The following is an 11,311-nucleotide window of genomic DNA, read 5'->3' as shown; positions in this document are numbered from 1 at the left end:
TCCCAATATAACGCAACATTTCTTTAAAAAAACAGCAAATGCGATGGAAATCCATTTAACTTGTATATAATGGTAATTCAATCGCAAAAGTTGTTTTTATGTTCACTACGTCATCACGCACAGACTGTTATCCACAACAAGTCAATTTGATGGAAACATCTCTGGTGGGAATGTGCACATATTGTTTTCATGCGGATCTTAGAATATTTGCATGGAAATCTGTCACCAATTGGATGGAAACCTAGCTATTGAGTGAGAGAATCAGAAAGTCAAATGACTGATGTGGAAATAGTAGAATATCAGCTATAAAGGGTATGGTGAACTAAGTACTGGGTGTTAGTTGCATTTTAAGGTTAGGTCAGAAAGGTGCTGTTAAAAGCAATGCAACCTGTTCATCAGAACAGGTCAATATTCCAGCTAAAACCTTTAGTAAGTGGTACATTGAAACTCTAGAAACTGATTTTACATAACAAAGATGAGTATGTCCTTTTGAATCGTCTGTAGCTTAGATCGATGTGAGCTGTATCCTGGCCTCTTAAAGACTGATTTTGAAAGTGTCATGATACTGATAAAAACATGGAATGGGTAAAATGCTTTCAGTGCCTTCTTTTGATTTCCAGATAAATAGGGAAGATTGGGGTGATATTGTCCAAATAAGCCCCTCCCCTGTGATGAAACAAGAAAACAACAAAGACTTGTGCTACAAGTTGATACAACTAGGAGCTCTAACTACAGAAAATATGTACATGCATTCTAATATATATTCTTTAGCATGTTTTCATATGTAAAAGGATTTAAAAAATACAAAACAAAATATACAGCTAATCAAAAATACACTATTAAATCTCCAGGTTGGCCGGCTTCACAGAGACATTAAAAATACAATAAAACCAGACTTTAAAGTTGGGTCGGTTACCACAGCAAGGAAACAACGGAACCAGGCAAAGAGAAGAAAAAGGAGAACAAGGTGGTGTAATAATGAGAGGTAGAAAGAGAGGGCAGGAGAGAGACTGGAGGCAGTTCAGTCGTCATCACTGTCGCTGCCTGACTCACTCAACTGGAGGTCATTCCCTGTGGACACACCAACACACACATTACTACATTGCAACCACCACCTACAGACTTCTATCAAGAGATAAATGATTAGTATCAATCCCAACGTAGAGTACTACACTGGCCCTACCAGCCCTGGTACTCACTGAGCGTGTTCATCAGCTGGTTGCTGCCCTGTTGCCTTTCTGCTCCTCCGTTGACCATGGGGTTACGGTTGGGGGAGGGCTGGATGTGGGGGAGAGGGAGTGGGACAGGTTGGGGACGAGGGGGGTCACGCTCCCCATCACTGCTGGAGCTGTCGTCCCCACTACCAGAGCCACTGGCCGAGTCAGATGAGCTGCTGCCGCTACTGCTGCTCATTTGTTCAATAACATCCACCTCCGCTCGCAGCTCTGTGCCAGGCCAGGAGGGGGCGACAAGAGGCAACAGAGTCAGTACACAGACTTTAGACTCTGACACAAAGTCAATAGAGAAACAAGACTGATCACTTGGTAAAAGTGGTGGCAACGCATGAAGAGGCTCACCTCTCTTGATGTCATCTAGCTGGGGCTCAGGGGAGGGGTTGTCCTTGGAAGGGGAGGGGGAGGTCTTGGCCCCTGCACCAGGCTTAGTGGGGGCACGAAACTGAGCTGGAGGCTGGGTGGCAGTGGCACGCACCGACTGTTGCTCAATCCTGGCCTGGATCTTACTGCTGCCCTCCGCTCTGAAAAACAAAGTCAACAGCTGCACATCTACAGTCACAAATGATCTGCAAAACACATTTCTCCTAAAGGTTAATTGTTACTATGCATTTTTGAGATGGTGTTTTGGTTAACCCCTCACCTGGTTTTCTTGACCTGGATACTGCTGCTCAACTTCTCCAGCATGTACTCCCCAGTGTCATGATTGATGATAAGAACACAGTCTTTCTGATATGGCCGCTTATTCCCTTTGAATACTGTCATGGGTGGTGTAGAGCCCTACGAACAACACAATAACAAGTATCATGATCAAGTACACAGTTTGCTTTCATCTTTCTGCAGTGTAGTAATCAGAAATAACTTTTGTCATTGTACAGCACAGGCAAAAGACCACAGTTGACTAAAAAACACCCACTCTTACTGGAATGTGAGGTAATGTGATGGTGACTTCCTCTCCTTTACCGACTTGCAACTCTCCCTCGCAGCTTGTGTCAATTGAAGCTGGTTTGAAATCATCTACAAGTGTGAAAGAGTGAGAAAGGTAATTATAATGTCAGAAATACTACTTACCTGTCCAAAATTGTAATCAGTAACCTAACTTTTGGATTACCCAAACTCAGTAACGTAATCTGATTACTTTCCCCTTAAGAGGCATTAGAAGAAGTAAAAAAGGACCCATCAAACGCATTTGGTGTGTCATCATAGTTGTCTCTGACTTGTGGTCAGACTAGCTCAGGTGGAACAACCTTAAAACTTCTTCAGGATTGGTGGGTCCCCTGTGGGACAGTTGAGCTAACGTAGGCTAATGCGATTAGCATGAGGTTGTAAGTAACAAGAACATTTTCCAGGACATATCTGATATTGGCAGAAAGCTACAATTCTTGTTAATCTAACTGCACTGTCCAATTTACAGTAGCTATTACAGTGAAATAATACCATACTATTGTTTGAGGAGAGTGCACAATTTTGAACATGAAAAGTTATTAATAAACAAATTAGGCACATTTGGGCAGTCTTGATACAACATTTTGAACAGAAATGCAATGGTTCATTGGAGCAGTCTAAAACTTTGCACATACACTGCTGCCATCTCGTGGCCAAAATATAAATTGCAGCTGGGCTGGAATAATACATTATGGCCTTTCTCTTGCATTTCAAAGATGATGGAACAAAAAATACAAAAACAATGGGTTTTCTTTCTTTGTATTATCTTTTACCAGATCTAATGTGTTATATTCTCCTACATTCCACATTTCCACAAACTTCAAAGTGTTTCCTTTCAAATGGTACAAAGAATATGCATATCCTTGCTTCAGGGCCTGAGCTACAGGTAGTTAGTTATATTTGGGTATGTCATTTTAGGCGAAAGAAAAGGGGCCGATCCTTAAGAGGTTTTTAACTTACGCCTTTTTTCAGTACTGAATTGAATATCATTTAGAAAACAGAAAGGTATTAATGTATTACTTTTTGCAAACATCCTTTCTGAATTTAAAAATAATGACCTAGCTAATGTACGCTACCTACGTTTTCAAAAGTATTTGTAATCTGATTACAATATTTTTGCTGGTAACGTACTATCGTAGCGGATTAGCGTTCGTTTTGTGTGCTAGCTAACTAACAATAACTAGCTACATTGTTAGGTAACGTTAGCTAGCTGACGAAGATAGTTAGCTAACGTTATCTAACTTACCAACTTGTCAAAAGGCGTGACTAAAGTTGGGTATAGTAAAATAAACGTAACATATTTACACATGTATATTTAATCAATAAAAATAGGCTACTAACATCTGATGGTGTGAAATGATGATTTTGGCCTCTTCTCAAAGCTCTCTCCGAGCTTCAAAACATGTTCTTCTTTGTCCAAGAGCGGATTTGTACTCCCATTCATGACTCTGCAAGAAGTTTAAGATTCACATTTATTTCAATTATGCTGCGTTATAAAATGGAATGATAATAACGTAGTATATAAGATACTTCAGCTAGCTAAGCTATTTTCCAAAACAATCCATACGTCACATGACCACTCCTGTTCCTGTTTGTTCCAGTGCTGAAATGTCACCGATATGATCTGAGCGCCCTAAATAAACACCGACAAAATCAGCATATTCAGCATATTTAGTACATTAGAATTAGTAACAGTGTATTATTATCTATTAGTATAATAATACGATTTTCACTCACACGAATAAGTACAACCTTTTTACTGACTGAGATGAACAGGCCGGAATCATCGTAATCAAATCACTGTTCCCACACGGACGAAGAAGACCACGTGCCACACGAGAAGTCTTAGAACATTTCTGGAATATTTGCGTTCATAAATGTATGTGAAAATACTTAGTGCATTTTCAATAACAGTCTATCTATCACTATAGTGTGTTAGTGCCACTCATTAACATTAGCAGGATCATTTCATATGGATTGATGAAATAATAGATTTGAGGATGTCAAGGAAGTTCTGCTATTAGCTACTGCCGTTAATTACAGTAGTGCAAGTTATGGCACTATCAAAGCAAGACGACACAGCCAACGTTGTACTCCCTGGAGAAGAACCCAAAGACGGATTGCCATGTCTCACCCCACCTGTCCAAAGCAAAACATCTACTGGCAGGACTTTGAATGAGAAAGAGATGGAGAAACTGACAGGTGACCAGACTTTGGTGTCTGACTTCAAGCAGATGAAGTTGGAAAAGGAGGCACAGAAAAACTGGGACTTGTTTTACAAAAGGAACACAACAAACTTTTTCAAGGATAGGCATTGGACCACGAGAGAGTTTGAGGAACTGAAAGTGTGCCTTGAGGTAAGATGATGGCATAGGAAGTTGTTAGGATTCCAACTAGGGGTGCATCTCAATACATTTCTCAATACAGTATGTTTCTCTCTCTCTCAGTTTGAAGCCCAGAAGCTGGTCCTGCTTGAAGCTGGCTGTGGGGTTGGGAACTGCATCTTCCCACTACTGGAGGAAGACCTCAACATCTTTGTCTATGCCTGTGACTTCTCACCACGAGCTGTGGAGTTTGTGAAGGTAAGAAGATGTACCACTGATGACCCAGAGCCAGTGGGACTTTTAACAAAACAACCCTGATATCCAGTGTCATTTTCTCTTTGTCCTCAGCAACACTCCCTGTACTGCGCTGAGCGCTGCAGTGCGTTCCAGTGTGACCTGACTAAGGATGACCTGAGGGGTAACGTCCCAGTGGGATGTGTGGATGTGGCCACGCTCATATTCGTCCTCTCAGCCATCCACCCAGACAAGATGCAGCAGGCTCTGGACAACATTTACAGGGTGAGACAGGGCTGAGGAAAAGGATCAAACTGCAGTAAACACTTAACATCCTCAAAATAACTTGTGACTGAATTGACATTCTCTGTGTCAGGTTCTGAAGCCAGGGGGCATCATTCTGTTCAGGGACTATGGTCTGTATGACCACGCCATGATGAGGTTTAAGGCCGGAAACAAACTGGGAGAGAACTTCTACGTCAGACAGGATGGTACCAGGTCTTATTTCTTCTCCAAAGGTCAGTCCATGCCTCTTTCCTCGCACATTTTCCCTCATAGTAGTTATTTTAGCTTTTTTGTCTTTCTTTATTGTCTTTTTTTTTGTCTTTTCGAATTACCCACAGGCAGTAAGCAGTCGGTCTGGTCTCTTCTATGGGACTCTTTCTCTGTTTATACATTTTTAATCATGATTATTGTCTAATCTTGATTATTGTCCAGTCGTGTGGTCCAGTGCTGCAAGGAAAGACCTAGTTAAGCTGCAGCTGGCCCAGAACAGAGTGGCACGTTTTGCTCTTAATTGTAATCAGAGGGATGATATAAATACTCTGCATGCCAGTCTCTCTTGGCTAAGAGTTGAGGAGAGACTGACTGCATCCCTTCTTCTTTTTATAAGAAACATTAATGTGTTGAAAATCCCAAATTGTTTGCATAGTCAACTTACACACAGCTCAAACACACACACACTTATCCCACCAGACATGCCACCAGGGGTCTTTTCACAGTCCCCAAATCCAGAACAAATTCAATAAAGTGTACAGTATAATATAGAGCCATTATTGCATGGGACTCCGTTTCATCTCATATTGCTCAAATAAACAGCAAACCTGGTTTCAAAAAAACAGATAAAGTAACGCCTCTCCTCTTTTTGACATAGATAGCTTGTGTGTACGCATTGATATGTAGGCTACGTGTGCCTTTTAAATTTTTTTTTAGTTCTGTCCTTGAGCTGTTCTTGTCTATTAATGTTCTGCATTATGTCATGTTTCATGTTTTGTGTGGACCCCAGGAAGAGTAGCTGCTGCCTTTGTAACAGCTAATGGGGATCCTAATAAAATACCAAATCTGAACGTCTGTGTTCCAGAGCTCCTAGCAGACCTGTTCAGAGGGGCGGGGTTCGAGATGTTAACCAATGACTACGTGCTACGAGAAACGGTCAATAAGAAGGAGGGGCTTTGTGTGCCAAGGGTGTTCCTTCAAAGCAAGTTCCGAAAGCCAGACCAATTACAGGGCTCCTGAAGTCCCTTTCCTCAACAAATGTTTGAAACCTTCAAAGGCACAAATGGACTGAAACCTTCATATATACATGGATATCATTGGACAAAAGCCTACACTGCCGTATTGCTGATCAAGTGCCGTTTGTTTGATTATGCTTTTTTATCATTATAACTCAGTGGTGGAAAAAGTACCCAATTGTCATACTTGAGTAAAAGTAAAGATACCTTAATAGAAAATGACGCAAGTAAGTCAACCACTAAAATACTACTTGAGTAAAAGTAAAAAAACTTGTTTTTAAATAGTATAATCAAAAGTAAATGTAATTGCTCAAATATACTTAAGTATCAAAAGTAAAAGTAAATGCTATACATAATTTTAAATTCCTTATATTAAGCAAACCAGAAAGCAGAATTTGTTTTATTTACTGATAGTCAGGGGCACACTCCAACACAGACATAATTTACAAACAAAGCATTTGTGTTTAGTGAAGTCTGCCAGATCAGAGGCAGTAGTGATGGCTGCGCGTTTTCTTGATAAGTATGTAAATTAGACCATTTTTTTTATCATGCTAAGCATTCGAAATGTAACGACTACTTTTGGTTGTCAGGGAAAATGGGAGTAAAAAGTACATATTTTTTTAGGAATGTAGTGAATTAAAAGTTGTAAAAAATATAAATGGTAAAGTACAAATACCCCCAAAAAACTACTTAAGTAGTACTTCAATGTATTTATATTTAATTACTTTACACCAATGATAAAACTGTATATTATGGATCATTTCTTAGAGAGAATGGTTTGGTTGTGTAGTTTCAGAGTTGTAAAAGTTCCAATACAATTTTTTTGCTGCCAACTTTTCTAATCATGTAATATATTTTCTTTACCACAAGGGGGCAACAAAACCTGTAAAAAAATATATGTAACATCAAGTGCTCCTTGATTAGTCGAAATAAATATTCATATTTTTTATCCTGCTCCATTTGTTTTATGTTTCCAGTTGATCATGTTTACCTAGCATTCATACACAATGTGCATAGTTGGCAAACCCATGTTGACTTATAAAAATGTAAAAGTGATGATTTAATGTAGATGTCATCCACCTATTAATCTCTCGTGGACAGATGCATGTAACATATCTGACACAATTCTAAAATATTTTAGTTCTTGGTGTCTAAGATTATTCACCTTAATGATTTTGAGTGGGCAGGATTTGTTTTAGTGCAACAGTAACAGTTCCTTATATTTGTAAGTTGCTTTTATGTCTTCAGGCACTGAACAACAAGCATCTGGATTTGTTTTTGAGACCACCTCTTTTTTTCTGCCCCCCCTCCAAATCCACCCATCTGTGACACCACAAAGTGACCCCTGACCCTGTAGTAGGATGAGTCAACAGCAAGATGCTGAAATTGTTAATCACATGTAACCTTTTCAAAGACCTTACAGGTGTGTGTGTGTATTTTTTCATGTGGAACTGACCCCACCACCGTTTGCCCTTTCCAGCAGTGGACTGGGTCAGTGTTGGTTTGTGTCATGTCACCTTTGGGAGATGAGACAAGGGAACATGTGTCACTCCTCTCACATCATCAGGAACGTGAGGGCAGCTGGATCCACACTACAAGAGGAGTCTGACATTCAGTGAAATGCCACAACCCCACCAGACACTTGGGGCTCAAAGGTCAGCTCCCTTCTGGCTTTTTATAGCCTGTTCTGGGTTTACTGATACAGCACTGCCGTTTAAAATGGTTCTTTATATCACCAGGTAGGTTCACATGGGTCTGAGCATCATTTCAACATCCTAGAACCAAAGTCTTGCATCAACTTTGTTTATTTAACTAGGCAAGTCGGTTAAGAACAAATTCTTATTTGCAATGACGGCCTACCCCGGCCAAACCCAGACGATGCTGGGCCAATTGTGCACCACCCTATGGGACTCCCAATCACAGCCGGATGTGATTCAGCCTGGATTCAAACCAGGGACTGTAGTGACACCTCTTGCACTGAGATGCAGTGCCTTAGACCACTGCGCCACTCAGGAGCCCATGTTAATGTCTGTCCACACGAGATCAGTCTGAGAAAGGCTTTGCACAGTTTCACTGACATTCATCTCTGAAAGAGATCTATCATTTGTTTAGAAATGGGGTTGATTTATAGATCAGATAATCAGTGCAGCTCCCAGGTCAGACCAACCCTACCCACTGGGTACAGAACTCAATTCAACATCTATTCCACCTTGGTTCCACGTAATTTCATTGAAACGATGTGGAAATAACATTTCTTCAACCAGTGTGTGCCCAGTGGATAGTGAATAAGCACAGTACCCGCCATTTCCATATCCTGTCAATAGGAAGTCTATAGCAACACAATGAGTCGTTGAGGGAGCACACAGGGGCTCCCAGTCCTATTCAAGGTCCCCATCACTCATTACCTGTCCCCATTATAATGTTCGTGACACAGGTACACATCCTGATCCGTCATGTACACACACACACACATAAACAAGTGCCTCTTTCTATCGTGTGACGAGGGGTCTTACTGATGGTCCAGGGGAATCATTATTGTGAGCCTCTACCCCCAACAATGTTCTCTTAATGTAACCCAGTCCACATTCACTCACTGCTATAACACTTGGCACTTTTCCCCAAAACATTTACAGCACTGTGATCCTTATCAGCCTCTCAGGATCCTTTGTATTTGAAGATGCTGTAGGCACCTGGAATGTTTTGTGAAGTGGAGCCCCCATGAGTGTGATGATATTGCATAAGAGGACTGTGATAGGAGGGATTGCAGGGATGATTTCATATTTCTCGCCCCCTCTCTTTTTCACTCTCTTATTCACTTGGGCAGAGTGTTCAGTGTGTCTCAGAGATAAAATATAGTACATATCTCTATCCTCAATGTGCTGAACGTTCCGCCCTACTCAACAGGACCATGCCAACATCCGCCTCTTTTATATTGCTGTCTTTTCCTTTATAGAGAGGACACTTCCTGTAGAAAAGTCTCTCGCACACGCACAGGCTCAGGCTGAGGTCAGCGCTGCTCCACAAAGTGGAAGAGAGCACTGAAGAGGTCATAGCCTTCTTGTACTCTATATCTGGAGGGGTTTGACATATCCTGTTATTCAGACTAATTCCATTGGGTGGACAGAACATGCTGACTGCTGTAGATTACCTTGTGCTTTTGATAGTAGTTACGTTGATGTAAAGTGGGAAGCTGTACGCTTGTGAGATAAGGCTAGTACACTGTTCCCTGTATAATTACCGTGGAAGGGATCCCTTCCTTAATAATATTGATATTGATTTAAGTAAAAAAATAAAAATGTGTTCACATGTGGCATTTAGGGGCTTATGGTTTAAAAAAGTATTGGAGAAACACTGTAGTCTATGTAGTTATGAATGCCTATTGAAATACTAATCCTGATTTCACATTGGTTCTTGATATACTGCATACTCCTACTCCCTGCCTGATCACTGCCATCCTACATAAGTAGGCTGTATACAACATATTTGATTCTCCTCCTAAATGAGGCATGTAATTCTCTGTCGGTGAATGGGTAGCGGATGTATTCCAAGACGGTTTTCCAAACGGGACACGACCCAATCAGATTGGAGCGCTGTGGAAAAAGTCATTGAGGTTTCCTCCCGTCGTCGTGCCTCATTATTAACACTGTCAGTGAACTGGAGTTCTAACAGGCCCGCTCTAGCTGGAGTTCTAACAGGCCCGCTCTAGCTGGAGTTCTAACAGGCCCGCTCTAGCTGGAGTTCTAACAGGCCCGCTCTAGCTGGAGTTCTAACAGGCCCGCTCTAGCTGGAGTACTAACAGGCCCGCTCTAGCTGGAGTTCTAACAGGCCCGCACTAGCTGGAGTTCTAACAGGCCCGCTCTAGCTGGAGTACTAACAGGCCCGCTCTAGCTGGAGTTCTAACAGGCCCGCTCTAGCTGGTCTGTCCGATGGCTTTAAGGTGAGCAGCCAGACAGTCTGAGTTACATAACTGTCAAAACAATCACCCCCCTCAATCTGCCTGTCTGCCTGCCTGCCATCCTCTGCTTCTCTCTTTTCCCCTCTGATGGGCATGGGGACGGGTGTCTGGATGCGGGTATGAGAGAGGGAGAGAAAAAGGCAGAGCGAAAGAAGGAGCATGTAAGCACCTGTGTTTGTGTTGACTGTACCTGTGTGAATACAAGTCCAAGGGGTGTGTGTTTGTATGTGTGGGAGAAGAAGAGGGTGTAATACCTGGGTTTAGTCCCACACTGCAGAGATGCTATCCTCCTGTCCTAGCTATGGGAACAGCCCTAACAGCCCTAAAGGCAGCGCCGTATCTGAGTTCCCTGTACTTACATACTGTAGCTCACCTTACTATCCACGGCTGTCTAATCACGCGCTGCAGCACCGATAAGGACCTCTTATATTCTGAGGTTAATGAACAAAATGGGCTGTTGAACAGAACTGCGTCTGAGGATAAGGGTCCTTCACTGATGATGTGAATGTGTGCTATTTGCCTATCTAATCATATTAAGTATATCTGGGTCACATGGTGTCTGAATCAGGATGGGACAAACACAGCTAACAAGAAGTGAACCTAATGGAAGATTACATTGTATGGGCTGAATAGCATTGATAGGTCTATCCTGTCATCATAGTGCACTGCAGTAAAATAACAGGAAATAAAACATTCTAGTGGTAGTTGAATGATAACCAAGCCTTATGTTCTAATGTCAAACAATAGCACTGATGTCATTCAAAGCCTCTATCGCTTCACAAACTCTTTATAACATTACCACCTACACATTATATTGACATACTGGGCATTCCATTACCTTAGGTTGAGAGAAAGTGAGAATTAAAAAGATTTATGTACAAAAATGTCCAAGTAAAAAAGCGGACAGTTCCACTCAGATATGCAAAATCCCAAATGAGTCCTGTCTAACATGATTGGTGAGTGTTTTACACAACAGCATCTCAACCTCCGAAACACAGATCGTATTGCTGGAAATAATGCATTTTATAGGATTTTTGAACATATGTGCCTTATTAGGGGTATAATTTGAACTTGAAGGAATTGTTATAAAAAGATGGAAGCTATAAATCA

The 11,311-nt window shown here is 41.4% G+C and overlaps 2 protein-coding genes across 2 annotated transcripts; one reads left to right on the top strand and one right to left on the bottom strand.

Annotated features, from left to right (window-relative positions):
• Positions 1-739: 739 nt before the first annotated feature.
• Positions 740-3,987, bottom strand: LOC115176677 (ELL-associated factor 1-like). Its single transcript, XM_029736840.1, has 8 exons — positions 3,915-3,987; positions 3,745-3,810; positions 3,519-3,625; positions 2,155-2,249; positions 1,876-2,012; positions 1,578-1,756; positions 1,200-1,445; positions 740-1,071 (listed from the first exon to the last, which is right to left on the bottom strand). The coding sequence occupies exons 3-8, from the start codon at positions 3,619-3,621 to the stop codon at positions 1,022-1,024; spliced, it is 810 nt and encodes a 269-aa protein (XP_029592700.1). The 5' UTR covers positions 3,622-3,625; positions 3,745-3,810; positions 3,915-3,987; the 3' UTR covers positions 740-1,021.
• Positions 3,988-4,002: 15 nt separating this feature from the next.
• Positions 4,003-7,200, top strand: mettl6 (methyltransferase 6, methylcytidine). Its single transcript, XM_029736839.1, has 5 exons — positions 4,003-4,534; positions 4,625-4,759; positions 4,850-5,020; positions 5,112-5,253; positions 6,096-7,200. Exons 1-5 carry the CDS (start codon positions 4,232-4,234, stop codon positions 6,248-6,250), a joined length of 906 nt encoding a protein of 301 aa, XP_029592699.1. The 5' UTR covers positions 4,003-4,231; the 3' UTR covers positions 6,251-7,200.
• Positions 7,201-11,311: the final 4,111 nt, after the last annotated feature.

This window comes from Salmo trutta, chromosome 37 (genome assembly GCF_901001165.1).
Source record: "Salmo trutta chromosome 37, fSalTru1.1, whole genome shotgun sequence".
In the NCBI taxonomy this organism is placed as follows: domain Eukaryota; kingdom Metazoa; phylum Chordata; class Actinopteri; order Salmoniformes; family Salmonidae; genus Salmo; species Salmo trutta.
This window is presented reverse-complemented; position numbering and strand designations above follow the sequence as displayed.

What these genes read in the sequence shown, in the direction of transcription:
- LOC115176677 (XM_029736840.1), bottom strand. Translation starts at nt 3,621, where the DNA reads ATGAATGGGAGTACAAATCCGCTCTTGGACAAAGAAGAACATGTTTTG. An exon ending in ATCATTTCACACCATCAGAT is followed by an intron (nt 2,250 to 3,518) that starts GTTAGTAGCCTA and finishes TCACACTTGTAG; the next exon opens with ATGATTTCAAACCAGCTTCA. An exon ending in GCTAGATGACATCAAGAGAG is followed by an intron (nt 1,446 to 1,577) that starts GTGAGCCTCTTC and finishes GGCCTGGCACAG; the next exon opens with AGCTGCGAGCGGAGGTGGAT.
- mettl6 (XM_029736839.1), top strand. Translation starts at nt 4,232, where the DNA reads ATGGCACTATCAAAGCAAGACGACACAGCCAACGTTGTACTCCCTGGA. An exon ending in GAGCTGTGGAGTTTGTGAAG is followed by an intron (nt 4,760 to 4,849) that starts GTAAGAAGATGT and finishes CTTTGTCCTCAG; the next exon opens with CAACACTCCCTGTACTGCGC. An exon ending in CTCTGGACAACATTTACAGG is followed by an intron (nt 5,021 to 5,111) that starts GTGAGACAGGGC and finishes TCTCTGTGTCAG; the next exon opens with GTTCTGAAGCCAGGGGGCAT.